This window comes from Caretta caretta, chromosome 1 (genome assembly GCF_965140235.1).
Source record: "Caretta caretta isolate rCarCar2 chromosome 1, rCarCar1.hap1, whole genome shotgun sequence".
Classification (NCBI taxonomy): domain Eukaryota; kingdom Metazoa; phylum Chordata; order Testudines; family Cheloniidae; genus Caretta; species Caretta caretta.
The window spans coordinates 177,988,031-178,007,638 of NC_134206.1; the positions used below are offsets into that span (position 1 = coordinate 177,988,031).

At 42.3% G+C, this 19,608-nt stretch overlaps 2 protein-coding genes across 3 annotated transcripts in view; one reads left to right on the forward strand and one right to left on the reverse strand.

Moving 5' to 3' along the window:
• Positions 1-7,715: 7,715 nt before the first annotated feature.
• Positions 7,716-19,373, reverse strand: RBM11 (RNA binding motif protein 11). 2 transcript variants are annotated; one of them, XM_048868622.2, is made up of 6 exons: positions 19,149-19,306; positions 16,989-17,357; positions 15,044-15,206; positions 12,555-12,633; positions 10,191-10,284; positions 7,716-8,300 (listed from the first exon to the last, which is right to left on the reverse strand). In XM_048868622.2, exons 2-6 carry the CDS (start codon positions 16,989-16,991, stop codon positions 7,968-7,970), a joined length of 672 nt encoding a protein of 223 aa, XP_048724579.1. In that variant the 5' UTR covers positions 16,992-17,357; positions 19,149-19,306; the 3' UTR covers positions 7,716-7,967. The 2 variants fall into 2 exon arrangements, with proteins under 2 accessions (XP_048724579.1, XP_048724572.1); XM_048868615.2 differs by lacking the exon at positions 16,989-17,357 and having other exon boundaries at positions 19,149-19,373.
• Positions 19,249-19,608, forward strand: part of LIPI (lipase I) — a 42,624-nt gene continuing 42,264 nt past the window's right edge. Inside the window, exon 1 of the mRNA XM_075124417.1 lies at positions 19,249-19,444. Within this exon, the coding sequence (XP_074980518.1) occupies positions 19,249-19,444 (196 nt within the window). The remainder of the gene's footprint in view (positions 19,445-19,608) is intronic.

Genomic DNA, 19,608 nt, shown 5'->3' on the forward strand with positions numbered 1-19,608 from the left:
ACTGTTTTATAAAATGTGTCTTTTTAAATACCGCTGTCCCTTTTTTTTTCTCCACCAGCTGCATGTGTTTCAATGATCACAGGATCTTCTCCTTCCCAGAGGCTAGTGAAGCTTAGAAAGAAAAAAAAACGCACTCGCGATGAAATGTTCTCCGAGCTCATGCTGTCCTCCCACACTGATAGAGCACAGATGAATGCGTGGAGGCAAATAATGTCAGAGTGCAGGAAAGCACAAAATGACCGGGAGGAGAGGTGGAGGGCTGAAGAGAGTAAGTGGCGGGCTGAAGACAGGGCTGAAGCTCAAAGGTGGCGGCAGCGTGATGAGAGGAGGCAGGATTCAATGCTGAGGCTGCTGCAGGACCAAACCAGTATGCTCCAGTGTATGGTTGAGCTGCAGCAAAGGCAGCTGGAGCACAGACTGCCACTGCTGCCCCTCTGTAACCAACCGCCCTCCTCCCCAAGTTCCATAGCCTCCACACCCAGACGCCCAAGAACGCCGTGGGGGGGCCTCCGGCCAACCAGCCACTCCACCACAGAGGATTGCCCAAAAAAAAGAAGGCTGTCATTCAATAAATTTTAAAGTTGTAAACTTTTAAAGTGCTGTGCTTAAAGTGCTGTGTGGCATTTTCCTTCTCTCCTCCACCACCCCTCCTGGGCTACCTTGGTAGTCATCCCCCTATTTGTGTGATGAATGAATAACGAATGCATGACTGTGAAGCAGCAATGACTTTATTGCCTCTGCAAGCAATGATTAAAGGGAGGAGGGGAGGGTGGTTAGCTTACAGGGAAGTAGAGTGAACCAAGGGGCGGGGGGTTTCATCAAGGAGAAACAAACAGAACTTTCACACCGTAGCCTGGCCAGTCATGAAACTGGTTTTCAAAGCTTCTCTGATGCGTACCGCGCCCTCCTGTGCTCTTCTAACCGCCCTGGTGTCTGGCTGCGCGTAACCAGCAGCCAGGCGATTTGCCTCAACCTCCCACCCCGCCATAAACGTCTCCCCCTTACTCTCACAGATATTGTGGAGCACACAGCAAGCAGTAATAACAGTGGGAATATTGGTTTCGCTGAGGTCTAAGCGAGTCAGTAAACTGCGCCAGCGCGCCTTTAAACGTCCAAATGCACATTCTACCACCATTCTGCACTTGCTCAGCCTGTAGTTGAACAGCTCCTGACTACTGTCCAGGCTGCCTGTGTATGGCTTCATGAGCCATGGCATTAAGGGGTAGGCTGGGTCCCCAAGGATACATATAGGCATTTCAACATCCCCAACAGTTATTTTCTGGTCTGGGAATAAAGTCCCTTCCTGCAGCTTTTGAAACAGACCAGAGTTCCTGAAGATGCGAGCATCATGCACCTTTCCCGGCCATCCCACGTTGATGTTGGTGAAACGTCCCTTGTGATCCACCAGAGCTTGCAGCACTATCGAAAAGTACCCCTTGCGGTTTATGTACTCGGCGGCTTGGTGCTCCGGTGCCAAGATAGGGATATGGGTTCCGTCTATAGCCCCACCACAGTTAGGGAATCCCATTGCAGCAAAGCCATCCACTATGACCTGCACATTTCCCAGGGTCACTACCCTTGATATCAGCAGATCTTTGATTGCGTGGGCTACTTGCATCACAGCAGCCCCCACAGTAGATTTGCCCACTCCAAATTGATTCCCAACTGACCGGTAGCTGTCTGGCGTTGCAAGCTTCCACAGGGCTATCGCCACTCGCTTCTCAACTGTGAGGGCTGCTCTCATCTTGGTATTCATGCGCTTCAGGGCAGGGGAAAGCAAGTCACAAAGTTCCATGAAAGTGCCCCTACGCATGCGAAAGTTTCGCAGCCACTGGGAATCATCCCAGACCTGCAACACTATGCGGTCCCACCAGTCTGTGCTTGTTTCCCGAGCCCAGAATCGGCGTTCCACAGCATGAACCTGCCCCATTAGCACCATGATGCATGCATTGGCAGGGCCCATGCTTTCAGAGAAATCTGTGTCCATGTCCTGATCACTCACGGGACCGCGCTGACGTCGCCTCCTCGCCCGGTATCGCGTTGCCATGTTCTGGTGCTGCATATACTGCTGGATAATGCGTGTGGTGGTTAATGTGCTCCTAATTGCCAAAGTGAGCTGAGCGGCCTCCATGCTTGCCTTGGTATGGCGTCCGCACAGAAAAAAGGCGCGGAACGATTGTCTGCCGTTGCTCTGATGGAGGGAGGGGCGACTGACGACACGGCTTACAGGGTTGGCTTCAGGGAGCTAAAATCAACAAAGGGGGTGGCTTTACATCAAGGAGTATTTCAGGCAGGACTGCACGGAGGGTTCCAATAAGAAATGGTGCACCTAAGTTATCGTTGTTATTGGAACAAGAAGGTTAGCCTGGCCTCTGATTGATACATGGCTAGATTTACCTCGCTGCACCTTCTCTGTGAGTGACTGCAGTGTGATCTAGACAGGGGAGGAGGCAAATGAGTACAAAACAAATCTGGTCTATTTCTTGTTCTGACCCACTCCATCTATCTTTTACATCTTTGGCTGGCAGCAGACGGTGCAGGACTGCATGCCATCCACATCTCATGGCTGCTCGGCAGAAGATGGTACAATACGACTGCTAGCCATCTTCATCTCTTGCCTGCCTGGCATAAGATGGTACAGTACGACTGCTAGCAGTCCGTATCGCCTGCCTGCTCACCATAAGACGGTTCAATAGGACTGACTGCAGGACTAAAGAGAATGACCTGGTCAAGTCACTCCAAATGTAGTCCCTGCGCCCATGTCTGCCCAGGCGCTCCCAGCCGACGTGGCCAGGAGCACCTCGGACACGACGAGGACGACTACCAATCGTATTGCACCGTCTGCTGCCAGAAGGCAATGGGTTGCTGCTACTGTGCAGCAAAGCCGTACCGCGTCTGCCAGCACCCAGGAGACATAGGGTGACGGTTACCTGAGCGGGCTCCTTGCTTGCCGTGGTATGGCGTCTGCACAGGTAACTCAGGAAAAAAGGCGCGAAATGATTGTCTGCCCTTGCTTTCACGGGGGGAGGGAGGGAGCGGGGGCCTGACGACACGTACCCAGAAGCACCCGCGACAATGTTTTAGCCCCATCAGAGTGCTCCATTGTGACTGCTCTGGACAGCACTCTCAGATGCCCGATTGTTTGCCATTGCTCTGACGCTGGGAGGGGCGCTTACAGGGTTGGCTTCAGGGAGCTAAAATCAACAAAGGGGGTGGCTTTACATCAAGGAGTATTTCAGGCAGGACTTCACGGAGGGTTCCAATAAGAAATGGTGCACCTAAGTTATTGTCCTTATTGGAACAAGAAGGTTAGCCTGGCCTCTGATTGATACATGGCTAGATTTACCTCGCTGCACCTTCTCTGTGAGTGACTGCAGTGTGATCTAGAAGAATGAGTCCCCTAGACAGGGGAGGGGGGGAAGCAAATGAGTACAAAACAAATCTGGTCTATTTCTTGTTTTGATCCACTCCATCTATCTTTTACATCTTTGGCTGGCAGCAGACGGTGCAGAAGGACTGCATGCCATCCACATCTCATGGCTGCTCGGCAGAAGATGGTACAGTACGACTGCTAGCAGTCCGTATCGCCTGCCCGCTCACCATAAGACGGTTCAATAGGACTGACTGCAGGACTAAAGAGAATGACCTGCTCAAGTCACTCCAAATTTAGTCCCTGCACCCATGTCTGCCCAGGCGCTCCTGATCGACCTCACAGAGGCAACCAGGAGCACCTCAGACATGACGATGACGGCTACCAGTCGTACTGTACCGTCTGCTGCCACAAGGCAAGGGGTTGCTGCTACTGTGTAGCAATGCCGTACCGCGTCTGCCAGCACCCAGGAGACATAGGGTGACGGTTACCTGAGCGGGCTCCATGCTTGCCGTGGTATGGCGTCTGCACAGGTAACTCAGGAAAAAAGGCGCGAAATGATTGTCTGCCCTTGCTTTCACGGGGGGAGGGAGGGAGCGGGGGGCTGACGATATGTACCCAGAACCACCCGCGACAATGTTTTAGCCCCATCAGGCATTGGGATCTCAACCCAGAATTCCAATGGGCAGCGGAGACTGCGGGAACTGTGGGATAGCTACCCACAGTGCAACGCTCCGGAAGTCGACTCTAGCCTCGGTACTGTGGAAGCGCTCCGCCGAGTTAATGCACTTAATGCACTTAGAGCATTTTCTGTGGGGACACACACACTCGAATATATAAAACCGATTTCTAAAAAACCGACTTCTATAAATTCGACCTAATTTCGTAGTGTAGACATACCCTAAGATACTACCATTCATCCACACAGCTAAATCACTTGTTCAAGCTTTCTTCATCTCCCGTCTTGATCACTGGTGCATTTTCACTGGCCTTGACAAATACAACTTGCCCTACTCATGTCCATTCAGACTGCTGCTGCTGCAAAGATCATTTTCCTAGCCTGTCACTTTGATCATGTCACCCCTCTCTTTGAATCCCTCCACTGGCTCCCCCTTTTGTATCACATCAAACAAGCTGCTTGTCTTCACTTTCCCCACCCTATCATCTCTCATTCACTATCAAGATGACAATCACACCTCCAGTCAGCCCATGATGCCAGCCTATGCTGCTCACTTGTTAAATTTTCTAACATGTACCTTTATGCTTTCTCTCATGCTGCCCCTTGTGCTTAGGAGAAGCTCCCCATAAACATTGGCAAACCAACCTCCTTGTCCCACTTCCGATTCCTCCCTAGAGCTCTCCTTTGCTACAAAAAACTTGACAATGTTGGAGTGCTGAGACCACTGCCGGTCATGCTGTGCAATATTTTCTCCTTTTACTCCCCGTCTGGACTCCCCCATGTGTATTCTCTTGTCTTATACTTAGATTGTAGGCTCTTTGGGTAAAGGACCATCTTTTGTTCTGTTTGTACAACACCTAGCACAATGGGATCCTAATCCATAACTGGAGCTATTAGGCTCGACACTAAAATAAGTAATAATGTATTCCTCCATGCTGGAACCCTTTACTTTGCTGCCTGCTGTCACCTGTCACATAGCATAGGCTGCTCTAAAATGACAGAAAGGGCTTTGATACAGAGACCTTGGGCCCAACTTTCTGATCTTATGAGCAGTATGTGGTTTAAAACCCGAGGGGCTGAAGGTGGGGACAAAGTTGGCCTTATGAGACTTGAGAATAGTTTTATCTCATAAAGCTCTTCAAAATGTTTGCATGCTATTGGCTCTCTGCAAACAAGTAACAATAACAGCATGCTAGCTTGCACACAAATGAACAAGCTGAGTAATAATGGTCACTAGCTGGTAGTATTGCAGTCTCGGGAGACTGAAGTTACCCAGGCCCAATGCATTAGCTGATTGCAATTCCATTTTTGGAACCACCTGAAAATAAAATAAAGCTGTCCACGATCTTGGTCTTCACAGATATGGATAACTGGAATCTTCACAGATATGGATAACTGGAATCTGATCCAAGTCGTGCCCTACTTCAGCTCCAAGCTCTGCCCTTAATCCCCTGCATGTTCCCCTACCTCATTGGATCTCCCTTTAGACCCATCCTTCCATGCCCCCCCCCCCACTCTCCTATCCCATTCCACTTTTAAAAGTTTGAAAATGTAAAGATTTATGGGCATGATTCTCAGTTACACTAAGGCCCTTTTATCCCATCCTGACAATGCAGAAAGGCCAAAGTGGGTGTAAGTTACATTTATACTCCCTTTAAGGTCCTTTTAAGGTCCAGTAACATTCCCAGAGTTATGTAAACAGGTCTTGGTATAAATGAAAATCAGGCCCCTATACCTATAAATATGCATAGATGGTTCATGTTTCCTTAACTAGTGACTTCCTAGATTTTTAGTAATTGTGTTGATGAGAAACATAATTGAGTAAACTTAAATGTAAACCAAGATAATTTTTGGAGTAGGAATTTTTCCAGTCTATGAATTATGACTCAAGACAGAACTGTTTAATCTTAAGTAATGTTCTCTCCACTTAACCAAGATAAGTGAAGTTATACTTTGCACACAGTGTTTTGTGCTGGATGCATTGTTTTCCTTATGTGTATACTAAATAAGATATAATGGAAATTTTCTGCTTTACAATACATATAATGCACTGACTCAAACAGTTCTCAAACAGAATTCTTTTCCCTACTTCATTGATTCTAACAATCCTAAATGCAGATTGTGTAGCATACACAGCTCAAGGACACAGAATAGTTGTATTAATTTTCCATTGGGTCTATCTTGTCTGGCAGTAGCATATCTGGTAGTTCTGGTTAAACGGACATTGGCAGGTTACAGGTAGCATCCTTAAAAAACAAGTTTACTTACCGGTGATATATGATAAAATAGAAATATTTACAACTCTCAATTTTCTCTTCATCTATACTGTTTACTCTTTCCATCTCATTCAATTTGGGTACTAGAAATAATCAATTCTAATCAAGTTGAAAATGGTTTCTTTGCATTAATAAAATGTTACACTATTTGCTTCACAAACAATCCAAAGTGATATTTACATCTAAATGAACTGGGTCAATTAAAAAGAGAAGATTAAAAAAAAACTAATAGTAATAGAAATATTAACAGTCTACATTGAGCCTAAACTTTTTGTAACAGAAAAATTTCAAAACAAAGTCATCCTTTCCACTCAATAGGATTATAGTATTATTTCTGTTGCCCTTTTCTTGCACAAAACCACAGCACTGTACATTTCTCTTTGTTACTGTAATGAGTTATACTTTGTTGCAAATATAAGCAAGGCAGTGAAAAATAGGAAAATTATTTCTTCTTGCATTATTCTGATTTTTCACAGTTTTGTGACAGTGATGTTTTCCCTTTGTTAAATAGTGGAATAGTTGTCTTCTTTTCATACAATTTCTGTAGTAATTCACTTGTCTTGCTGTTGGGTTAGAAATTAGCATTCCAGTAAAAGATTAAAAGCTACTCACAGAGGCAATAACAACACGTAGGTGACCTTTTGACCACTGACACAAAGCTTGCATTCCTGATTTTAAAGCAAGCAAATAATATACAGAAAGATAAATTTATGGAAGGGTGACATCTTTTTTGTGGGTGCAAATCACACCCACAAAATGTGCATATAATCTTAATTATTAGTACATATAAGTAACCATGGGCACAAATCACATAGCTACAAGTGAAATGACTCAGATTTCCGCCCCAAATTATTTCGCAAATCTTAACAGTACCAATAACTATGGAAGGCCAGATCTTAGCCCAGCTGAAAATATACCCTTGGTAGGAAAATTAAGTCAAAGCAGATTCTGACACCTGAAAAAATCTGTTACCGTTTTTGATACTTTAGCCCAGGGATCAGCAACCTTTGACAGGCGGCCGATCAGGGAAATCCGCTCGCGGGCCGGGACTGTTTGTTTACCTGCAGTGTCTGCAGGTTTGGCCAACTGCAGCTCCCACTGGCCGCGGTTTGCCATTCCAGGCCAAAGGGGGCTGCAGGAAGCGGCGTGGCCCGAGGGATGTGCTGATCATTTATACTTGTCTGATCCCTGCCTTAGTCCAAAATAGAGCTAGGATATGAAATCCTGAATCTTTAATACTGCTCAGCTTGAACAATTCTTGTAAAGCTACCCTGCAGATTTCTTACTCCAACTCACATCTGTAATACTCTTGGCTGACTAAAGTTGAAAACTTCATGTATTAGTGGAATAATAGGTGTCATTGCTTCATGAAAAAATAAGGGAAACAAAAGTGCTTTTGTCCTTTATTAGGAAAAGTTCAACTTTTACAATACTTTTCCTATACCTTTTTTAGAAGGATTTCTTCCTCCAAATATGTTAACTGCAATGTCAGGATACTTTATACATACTACATTTCAAAAATAATAGTCATGAATCTTGTGAATCCATTTTTGTAAAGTGCAAAAATGAGAGACGCTCACTCTCAAATAAAAAGAACAAATAAAAGTGCAATTAAAAAAAAACTGAACTCAGTCACACAGTATTAGTGCCTTTTTTTCTTGACTTTACACTTCCGGTATTTTTGGCCATGTTCTCTTTGTTTTTTTCTGTCATTTTCCATGCTACTGTCACTATCACTAGTTTGCTGCTCTCTTTTTCTTTTACAAGCATTTTCATTTGCCAGGTATGATTCACAGTCGCTCAGCTGTGGAGGAACCCACTCAAAAGAGCTTTGCCCAGCTTTAAAATCCTCAACAGGATTCATATAGGGTGGCATGGGCAAAACTGAAGATGGTGGTGGAGTCATCTGATAGTAAGGAAGCTGCTGTTCCATTGGACTGTAAACAGCATACTGCTGTGTTAAAAAATGGCTCATCTGAAAAAACAAAAACTCAGTTATTAGTAGGGCTGTCAAAGGACTAAAAAATCACAATTAATTGAGAGATTAAAAAAACAGTTACAATTAATCAGTTTTAATTGCACTGTTAAACAATAGAATACCAATTTAAATTTATTATAAATATTTGTTGTTTTTCCATTTTCAAATATATTGATTTCAATTACTACACAGAATACAAAGTGCACAGTGTTCACGTTATATTATTAGTTTTGATTACATATATTTTCACTGTAAAAAAGGTTAAAAAAAGACCATGCTTCAAATTGTAGATTGCATTAAGGGGCATACTAATGTTTAGCATATCTGGCATGTAAATACCTTGCAACACTGGCTACAACAATGCCATGTAAATGCCTGGTCTCACTTTTAGGTGACATTGTAAATAAGAAGCAGGCAGCATTATCTCCCATAAATGTAAACAAACTTGTTTGTCTTAGCGATAGGCTGAACAAGAAGTAGGACTGAGTGGACTTGTAGGCTCTACAGTTTTACCTTATTTTGGTTTTGCATGCATTTATGTAAAAATTCTACATTTGTAAGTTGCACTTTCATGATAAAGAGATTAAACTATAGTACTCGTATGAGATGAACTGAAAAATGCTATTTTTCTTTTTTACAGTGCAAATTTTGTAATAAAAAATAATATATAGTGAGCACCATACCCTTTCAATTCTGTGTTGTAAATGAAATCAGTATATTTGAAAATGTAGAAAAATATCCAAAACCATTTATAATAAATTTAAATTGGTATTCTGCTGTTTAACAGTATGATTAAAACTGTGATTAATCGTGACTACTTTTTATCTAGTTAATTTGTTTTGTGTTAATTGCTTGAGTTAACTGCAATAAATTGATAGCCCTGCATATTAGACTAAGTTCTAACAAGACAAATCTTAATTTTGCATGCATCACTGCATTTATAATGAAAATGTTAGCACCATTTTACAACTATAAGTTATTACCTTATATCATGCTTTTCCATCTTCAAAGAGCTACAAAAATATTAAGTAGTTCTATACCTTTGTAGGATACTTTAATATCTCCATTTTACAGACAGGAAAATTAAAGAAAATGTTAGACCCAATGCGTCAGATTCTCTGTTCTAGATAAGCAGGAACAGGGATGGCAATACAAATTATAAGTGTGTGTGTGTGTGCGTGCATGCACATGCTGGGGGAAAGGGCTTGGGGCAGAAAACTGGTTTTATGTCACCTTTGTGCCTTCCCAAATTCTAACTTTGGCCTTTGACTAAGTTAGGGCATCTCCAGTTTATGCCTGGGGCAGTTGTGACAGCTGGACTGCAGTGATGTTTCATCCACACTCTCCTAGCTATACTTTCAGCACACCTAGTGCTTCTCCAGATGAGACAGGAGAAGTATTCCCTAGTTTAGCAGATCCACTGTCTTTAATATTGGCAGCCTAATTGGACCACAGGGCAACACAGAATCCAGCCCACAATGTTTGCTGCCTAAAGTTGGGCACTAAAATCCATATCCAGGCAGCAAAATAAGCAACCTTATTTTTCAGAAGAATGGGGCTCCCTCAATTTGAGAGAGCCAATGTCAGAGCAGGATTAAAATTTTGGACTGGTAGCCAGGCACTCAAATTCTGATCAGGCTTCCATTTTAATGTGTTACACAAGCACCATGTCAGAAAACAAAATATCCAATTTTTATACTCCCTGGTATGCTAAGAATTTGTAACTACCATCCAGATATACCTCTGTTATTTGGACATGGTGACTAGAAATTCAGAAACTATACTCTTTAATACATGAATTCTGTTGTCTTTCATTTCACACAAGTCATTTTGCTTTAATGGAAGGATCAACTATTAACCATATTTGTAACATTTAAGAAAACTTACCATCTTTTGAAAGACTGAATATTCCTGAGATAAACTATTGTTCATTGGAAAAGGAGTAATGGGAAATGGAGGACTGCCATAAGGCTCTTGATTCCTGTGAAAACAATCATAAATACGTGAAGACGACTCTTATCAAAGATTCCTTTTTAAAAAAAAAAATCAATTATCTGAATTTTGGGGATATCACATGCAGCCAACTAGATGGATGATATGTTAAAACAGGAGTTTATTCAGCTTTTAACAGCTGAAGCTCCATGACAAAATTGTGTCAACTAAAGGAACTAGAAGAGAGGATTCAGCAAAGGACTGTTCCTGAAGGCCTGTTCTCAAAGTCAACTGAAGTCCATGGAAAGACTTACATAGACTCTAAAGGACATTGGATCAAGCCCTGAGAGCTTAATTTCCCTTAACAGTTCTGCCAGAGTTTTAAACAAAAGTGTTGAATATCTAGGCTGCATTTTCAGAGGTAAGCTCCACTATGATGATTTGTTTTTATATTCTTATGTCATTTGTACATGTACACAAACTTGATGGGGTTTTAAAATTATTTCCATTATCACTAATTGCTTTTTTCTAAAAAATGTAGTTCTAGAGCAGGGATGGGCAAACTTTTTGGCCCGAGGGCCACATTGGGTACTACTCCCCCCTCCCCCCCCCCCGGGATCCCACCCCTTATCCAACACCCCCTGCTCCCTGCCCCGACAGGTCCCCCGGGACTCCCACGCCCTATCCAACCCCCCTGTTCCCCGTCCCCAGACCACCCCAGAACTTCCACCCCATCCAACCGCCCCCTGCTCCCAGTCCCCTGACTGCCCCCCAGGACTCCCTACCCATCCTCCCACCAGCCCGCACGCGCCACCCCCTTAGCATACCGCTCAGAGCGGCAGGAACTTGCAGCCCCGCTGCCCACGTGGCGGCATGGCTGTGGGAACAGCACGGGAGGGTCCAGGGACTAGCCTCCCGGGCCAGCATGGTCCCGTGGGCCAGATGTGACCCGCGGGCCATAGTTTGCCCACCTCTGTTCTAGAGGTTTTTTTTGTGGGGGGAAAAATGCTCTGAAATAATTTTACATTTATACTTTCTTGTGAAAGAAACAAGGCATGTAAAATTCATTCTGTCTGGTTATTTTGGATTGACATAGTATCCATTCTAAACACCCAAATGTTTAAAGTAATAGGATCCAGGCCCAACCACAGTGATCTAAAAACCAAGCTTGCTGACCTGCGACTAGGCAGAGGTAACATGGTCCCCAACAGCTTGACTAGCTAGCAGGAATGGAGTCAAAATACACTACAACTGTTTATATATGTGGTATATACATACTGATCTCAGATTCTAGTATGGATTACAACTTTTAAAATACCAGATGTTTCATACCAAAAGGCCCCCACCCCTAATATAATACAGTAGAACCTCAGAGTTAACAAACACCTTGGAATGGAGGCTCTTTGTAACTTTGAAATGTTTGTAACTCAGAACAAAAGATTATGGTTGTTCTTTCAAAAGTTTACAACTGAACATTGACTTAATACAGCTTTACTATGCAGAATAAAAATGGTTCTTTTTTTTTTTTTTTTTAGTAGTTTACGTTTAACACAGTACTGTACTGTTTCAGAGGAACAGCCGTGTTAGTCTGTATTCGCAAAAAGAAAAGGAGTACTTGTGGCACCTTAGAGACTAACCAATTTATTTGAGCATGAGCTTTCGAAGTGAGCTGTAGCTCACGAAAGCTCATGCTCAAATAAATTGGTTAGTCTCTAAGGTGCCACAAGTACTCCTTTTCTTTTTACAGTACTGTACTGTATTTGTTGTTGTTTCTGATGCTGCCTGATTGTGTACTTCCAGTTCCAAATGAGATGTGTGGTTGGCTGGTCAGTTCGTAACTCTGGTATACATAACTCTGAGATTCTACTGTAGAACCATTCAGGGTCTGGCACAGAATCAGAGAGACTGAGAATTCCATGTACCATCAATCCCAGGCACAGCAACATATACTGTATGTGTGGGGCCAAAAATAATATATTATGACCATCATTTTACAGGGTGAAATTTATTCTATTAGGTATTTGTTTCCTTGAAATACTTATAAAATGATCCTGGGTATTAAAGTGTCTCTTGCTTTACTTCTATAAAGGCCTACTGCTGTTTCCACATACTACAATGTAAGTAGGATTGAGCCCTCAGTACTTTAAAAATACATGTGGGGGGTTTTTTGGTGAAAGCTAATTCAACTCCTTCTTCTCACCCACTGATTGTATTATCCCACTAGGCAGATTTCAATTAAGTGTTAAATAAAATTTTAATTAAAATAATGCAATATCTTGAACACTTTGCAATGATATTTTTACAGATCTTCTCCATTACCTATATGTTGGTGAATATATGTCAACCCAGTTCTCAGAACCTTGACTAGGGCTGTTTAACTCTGGTGAGTGGGAACTCCCTGTAAACAAAATAAAAATGGTAACATTTATTCTGTTTCATATGAAGATTATTACCTTAACTGGTTAAAAATAAATAAACTGTCCTAAATCAGTTGTGGGAGACACAAAGTTGGGTATATTTTTTTATACCAAGCACTTGTAGATGTAAGACACCATTCTACAGCAGGTTAAAGTTCCAGAGCCTGATTGTGACCGCATGAAAACATTAGCGGAATATTCATGTGACCCCACTTATTACAGTGGAGTTACTTCTGATTTAACAGTGGTTTAACTGAAAGCAGAACCTGGCCCACTTTGTTGTAGAAGGTATTTTCTTAACTCATGGGTAAGTTTTTCAAAAGTGGCTAAGAGACTCAGGAGCTTAAGTCCCTTTTCAAAAGAGATGTAGGCACTTAGAAGCCTAAATCTCATTGAAAGTCAATGGGACTTAAGCTCCTAAAGCACTCAGGCACTTTTTGAAAATGTTAACTTATGCCAACAGAACTCTTTTGATCTAGGACTCCTATTTTGAATGTAAAATTTTTTTTATCCCATTAGTTTCAACAGACTAGAAATCCTATAGCTTTTATTTAGTACACAACATAAATTATTACCATAGTATATTTACATAATCCCAAAATGTTTAAATAATATTAAGGATTTGACTTAAAGGGACACACTTTCAACAAGTAAGATTCACTTTTTCTTCTCTTCACTTTTTGTAAATACTCTTGGTACAAGAGCTTGAAAATTAGATTTCTCTAACTAATATTTCACTTTCTTTTTGCCAAATGTTTATTTTCTCTTTCCTGTGCTCTTTGTGGGGCTAAACAAATATTTTGTTTAATTTACAGTCAACTTCACCACAGCTTTCAGAATAGTTTTACTCTAGTACTAAAGAGCCTGGACATTCTGCTCTTAAAGTGGACTGTGTTGGTTGTTTCTTTTTGGTGACTCACTCAGAAGATGACTCAGTGACAGATTTTGAGTTTTCTAGAAAGAAATATAACATATGCAGAACATTCTCTGTAACAAATTTTAATGGATTGATTATTTTTTGAAATAAACTGCTGGAAAGTGTTCTTTTCATCTTAAAAAAGTACAATCTGAAATGTCATTCTTAACTCATCATTGGGGTAGTTCTCGGACTGAGACTGAGGGGATATGGAAATCAAATCCTGATCTCACAGAAGTCAATGGCAAACTTCATTGGGACCAATCCAAGTACCCATGCACCGATGAAAAAATATGGGAAGAGGGCAGGAAGGAGAAATCACACCTAGTACATCTAGTACAGTACTTCAGCACACTTTTCTTGCTGGTTAGGCTGGCAGGCCATTATTGAGATATAAAGAAAATTAATAACACATTATAATTATATATCACGTATATAGTTATATTTCACTGTGATATTAAAAGGAAATTATCATTTTCTATTTTGAAAGCAGTTACCTATGTATCTTACTGCATTCTCCCTCCAAATTATTAAATTTGTCAATTTGAAAGTCAAGTTTATTTTCTACCATTTATGATAGACTGACTTTCCATTCACAATGAATTATATCTGACAGAATTAAGTAATAAATGATTTTACTGTGTAAAATACTTTTATATTCTGTATGATTAAATGACCAGCAAAGACTGTATCTACATTAGTAAACTTCATAGCTGTAACACACCAATGGTGCAACTTCACTAATGGTAAGGAACAGTATATGCTGTAGTGTCAACAGGATGCCCGGGCTAATACGTCAATATTTGTTTTGTAAATGTTTAAACTGAAATTCTTTTCAGACATGTTAGTGGAATCTACTAGTCACAAGTTTTACAAAAGTTTGAGTTTTATTTTCTTAAACACAGAATTAAAATTTGAACCCAATTTGATAGTACCCTTTTAATCACATTATTTTCCATCTAAAAAAAAAAAAAAAAAGTAAAAACAAGCACATGCAAACAGTCCACATATCCCTTTTTTGCCTCAGAAAAAAACTTGGCATGCAAACATGATTAAATACTCTACTGTAAACATTCTCAGCCAAGTTCTGCTTTCAGTTACTCTGGTGCAAATTCAGGGTGATTCTACTGTCTCCAGATTTACATTGGTGTGATCAGAATTTTTTGCCATCGTGTTGTCCTCTCTGATACCTTACAAGTTATGTTCTGAATCCCCGGCCTTCCTTCCTTACTAAACTTAAAAACACAAATATTTTATCTCAAAAACGCTATATGAATACAGACAATTTCTTCCTAAGAGAACAGATTGTGCTTTGTTCACTTGTAACCCACTTCTCAAAAAGACTACAGCAAATCAAGAATTTGCATGTCGCACAGCTACTAAATCCATTCTGCAATGACAGAGCAGAGCTAGAATTTCACATTAAAGGAAAACTAAAGTTGTTAATTCAATAGTTTGGGAATTACTAAACCTACCAAATCGATACTGTACTTTAATTGGTCTTCCATATAAACGGATTCCATTCAGCAGAGCTATAGCATAAGGCACTGATTCTGTGTGTTTAAAGCAGACAAATCCAAAAGACTTGGGTTTTCCTTCTTTGTCTTTACATATTGTCACATTGGTTAATGGTCCAGCCTGCAAGAAACTTACATTATTTTCTCATAAATCCTTAGTAGAGATTAGCTTTTAATTCTGTTTTGAATTTTTATTTCATTCATGAATATTTATTAATGGTCAGACCTAAACAAAATGCAAGCATGTGCTATTTAAGATTCCCTACATCATTCCAACTATGCACATCATTTTTTACTGACTGCATCCATACAGCTCCAGACCTGGGGCTCTTGCAAGTAAAGGTCAGCTGTGCACCTGTTTGAAGGTAACAAAACATCTAATTGATGTGTGCTTATCACTGGTCCTGATCACCCCACTCACACTTTCTCTATCTTTTTAAATTATAAATTATTTGTGGCAGAAACACCAGCTTGCACAATCCAAATAGAAACATTTGGGTGCTGCTAGTGCAATTCAAATAGTGAGTAATACCAGCTACATATAACTAGGTACCCATCCATGTTGGAGCTTGCATAAGTTCAGGTAACAAGTAGCATTATTCAGTTGCAATCAGCTACTTAAAAAAAAAAAAAAAGACTGTGGTAGGAATAGCAAACTTGGGTATGTGGCTCCACTGTTATCTGTAATTAAAACAATACCAAAAAAAATCAGTTTTCACTGGAACATTGCCTACCTGTCATCACAAATATGTAACAAAGAAAAACCAGGGACACTGACAACCATTAGGGATACACTGTAGCTTATTAAGCATGAGGCCCACATGTCTCCATAGAGAAGGGATCCACCTCTGTGCCATTTGTTTCAGTAGCGGGTAAGCATTTTTTTTTAGAAGAACCAAGTTCAAAGTGATCATACTTCAAGAAATGCTGATTATTGCACTTCAAATAAGTAGTTTTCATAATACAGCATCCAAGACAATTGGCCTTCAGTACAAAAGAGAAGAATGAACTAGTATTTTAGTCACTGAATCAGCTTTTCCTCCTCAGATATGCTTCACTTCTAAAATGTGATTTGGCAGAATGAGAGGAAATGGCAAGAGGAGCCCTCCTACCACAAACCAGGAATGCTTAAGAGTGGTCACACTACAGTTGGCTCATTTGTAGCAGGGACACATACGTAATTCCACTGCTCTCTTGGATTGGTAAAATTTCTGTTCAGTTCACTAGGTGGGGTCATGAAGCAACTAACTGGATGTCCAAATTATTGTTGTACAGCCACTAGACTTTTGGTCTTAAATGAGTGGCTTGCTTGTTGGAAGTACTGATGATGAAATGAAGTTTCAGATAAGAGCCAAAAAACCCATCAAAATCATGTACTACTTTAGGCCAGGTAGCATGCTGTGTGCCTGGCTTTTCAGCAATTGTTAACTTGCTGTTCCTGCACAAACTGCCAGAGGCTTATATTGCCACGTATATGCACAGGTTAAATGGAGAACACTAGAGCACAAAGGAAAATAAAATCAATCTTCGGTTTTCTGTATTTCTACTTAATGTACTACTCAGCATTTTAGATGATCATTAGCAAAACGCAAAATCAGAATTTGTCTGTCTAGGGAACTGATCCTTTTGATTCATGGTGCTGAGCTGACAGTCATGTTATCCACTCCATATTATCACACTGAAGACATTAAGGATCCTCATTAAGGACATTAGGGATTCTGGATTAATGTACTCTGATAGCAAGGCATTGTTGCCAGCTATCTATGAATTGGGACTAGATTAAATAAGATGACTGCACACACTTCTTTCTGAAAATAAAGTAAAAAAAAAAAAGATTTTTTTTCAGAAGAAAATGGAGAATACAAAAGATGAAGGTAAATATGAAGGAACAAAAATAATGTACCATTTTTTTTTCTAATTCTATCGCTGCAGAATGATGATCAAGATAGGCAGAAGGTTCAGTTCACGCTATCCTGTGCAGGGAGTCTTCAGAAAGGTGATCTTGCATGATCAAACATCTTGAAGTATTTGGTTTTTAAAGGAAAGCACATTTCAAAGTAATGGCAAATCATCCACCAACTTTTTCAACTCTGCTTTATTTTTTCCAGAGTTGTTTGAATCTCGAAGCAATTTTTTTTTCCTAATCTGCAAGTTTCCTACAGGTATCCAGTCTGCTGCTCAGGATTTGTCTAATGCAGATGATCTGGTTCTTCAAGAACTAGTAGTAACAAACCATGTGCTCTGATGATCAGTCTTTTATACGTAGATCTTCCTGTTTATAAATAAAAAATAATTTTGTGCTGAGCAAAGTTACATAAACGAATAGTTATAAAAACGAAAAGAGAATCAATTTTATAGCTGTTCTTTCTATTTAATGTGGTAAGAGAAAACACTATGATACAGGAAAAAAGGTTTAGGAACTAAAGCCTTCAGAGTGTTTTTGGAGTGTTCTGTGGAGCACATCCGGCCACAATAAAAATAAGAGTAAAGGAGCATGTATGGGGGAAGAAAGGAGAATAAGGAAGAAGGAAAGACCTGCTTGGACTCCTGAGGAGGTGTATGATGGAAGCTACAGCTAATAGGAATACACTGTTAGCCAGGATCAGCTGATCAGGGTAGCTCATATACAAGATTCATTTCAGGGTGAAGGACTGCATGTTGGGAGTTTCATCCTATTTTTATTTCACTGGGACAGCATGATGGACTGTCTCACCAGGGAGCATGAGTAGTACAACATGGTTTAAATGTAGGGAGCAAGAACCAGAATGGCTGCTAAGGGGAGATGAGATGGATGCTTTTTTCACCCCCATCTCTGGAAAAAGCTAATTCAAGGATTATGAAGTGGCAGAGGCAATAACAAAGGGTCGAACCTCCTAAAGTAAAAAAAAGTCTAGGCCTTGATGCTTTCTTCTATAATTGGCCTTTGTTTATTGTCAGTGAGGGGAACCCTGATGACAGTGAATTTCTGATGTGAACACTACACACATGTGCACGCACTCACACACACAGATAGCAGAAACTGATCCCTACCTCAACATTTAAAAGGTAACCGGCAGGAATTTGCATACATAAGCACCAAAAACATTTGAGAGAGAAAATTTAGACATCATGCTTCTCACTGGCAATGGATCACATGCCTCTCCTCCCTGTACTAGTTCCTACAAATCGGGGTAGCCTAAGTGTGTCCAAGGACCCAGAAGCAACCAAAGGACTACTGTTACCAACTCTTACAAATTCAATGTGTCTTGCAATAGTAGGTCTTCTTAATGCCCCAGTTTCTGAAGGCAGGTGATTACATGAGAATCTTAGCTTTCTCTTAACCTTTTGTGTTTTTGTACCTTTCTAATCTTTTCTGGTACAGAGAAATGCTGGAAAACATGACCCAAATGAATCAAAACCCAGAAAGCAAATAAAAAAACAAAAAGTTTATTAAGGTCACGTGATTTGGGGGCCAGATTTACAATTTTTGAACGTTGGAGGCTGAGAATACCAGACTAGACAACGGGACGGCTTGGCCACCCTCCTCATAGACACAGAGTGGAGAGCTAAGGGAGCCAGCACCCTCAACCCCAGCTTGGGGGACAGAACAGGACACGGACCCTGTACAGGGGGGAGTGACTTCTTCAGCCTGCTCCGCTGGACGCCAGTGGGAGCCCGGCAACGCCAGGCAACACGAGGGGCAGCTCCGGTACTGACTGCAGCCCCCCACCGCCCATCACAGAGACACCCCAACCTGCCCCAGCCAGGGGCCCTTCCATTCCACCAAGCCCACCTCCCACCTCCCCAGGATAAGCCCCGCCCCCGGGGCCCGGCCCCCACATTCCACCCGCCTCGCTCCCACCAAGCCCCGCCCCCACCTTCCACAGACCCCGCCCCTGGGGCCATGATCTCCCAGTCTGCCTCCCTGGATCCGCCCAGGCCCCGCATTCCACAGGCCTTGCTCCTACCAAGTCCCACCGCTCATTCCACCTCTTTGACCCCACCCCCTTCCCAGGCCCCGCCCCCACCTGCCCACTCATTCCACTTGCCCGCCCCCTTGCCAGGCCACGCCCCCGGCCGGCACCTGCAGGAAGAGCTCGTAGAGAATCTCCTCCCGCACGCGGCTCTCCAGGTTCCCTACGAACAGGGTCCGGTCCGGCTCCCCCGCCCGCCCCGGCGCGGACATGGCGGCCCAGCAGGGCGTCAGTCAGTCAACGCCAACACTCCATCAGCGCTCGCACGGGGCGGGGGGAAGACGGAGTGAACACGCACGACCGTCCGTAAAGCACCGGCCACCCGCCTCAGTAGCACGACAGGCAGGCGGGAGTGCTTTACCGCAGTTGCTAGGAGACGAGTGCCGCGCCTGGCGGCCGCCAGAACGTTGCGTTTTCGGGCTCGGCGTCCTAGCAACCCTCGCGCGGGCAGGGGCGGAGCTTCGCAGTTTCCAACCCCGCCTCCTGAGGTGGCAGGGAACCAACTGGAGACACAGTCGCAGCCTCTCCCCCATCTCGCCTCAAGGGCAACCGCCCCGCCCGCTCAGCGCC

Bases quoted from the DNA above. Each gene is read 5' to 3' on its own strand.
- RBM11 (XM_048868615.2), bottom strand. From the start codon at position 19,250: ATGTCCGCGCCGGGGCGGGCGGGGGAGCCGGACCGGACCCTGTTCGTA. The intron at 12,634-15,043 runs GTAGGTTTAGTA...TTTTGTTTACAG, and splicing joins TAAAGTACAGTATCGATTTG to GGAGTTCCCACTCACCAGAG. The intron at 10,285-12,554 runs GTAATGGAGAAG...TTGTTTTCACAG, and splicing joins ATATATTCACCAACATATAG to GAATCAAGAGCCTTATGGCA.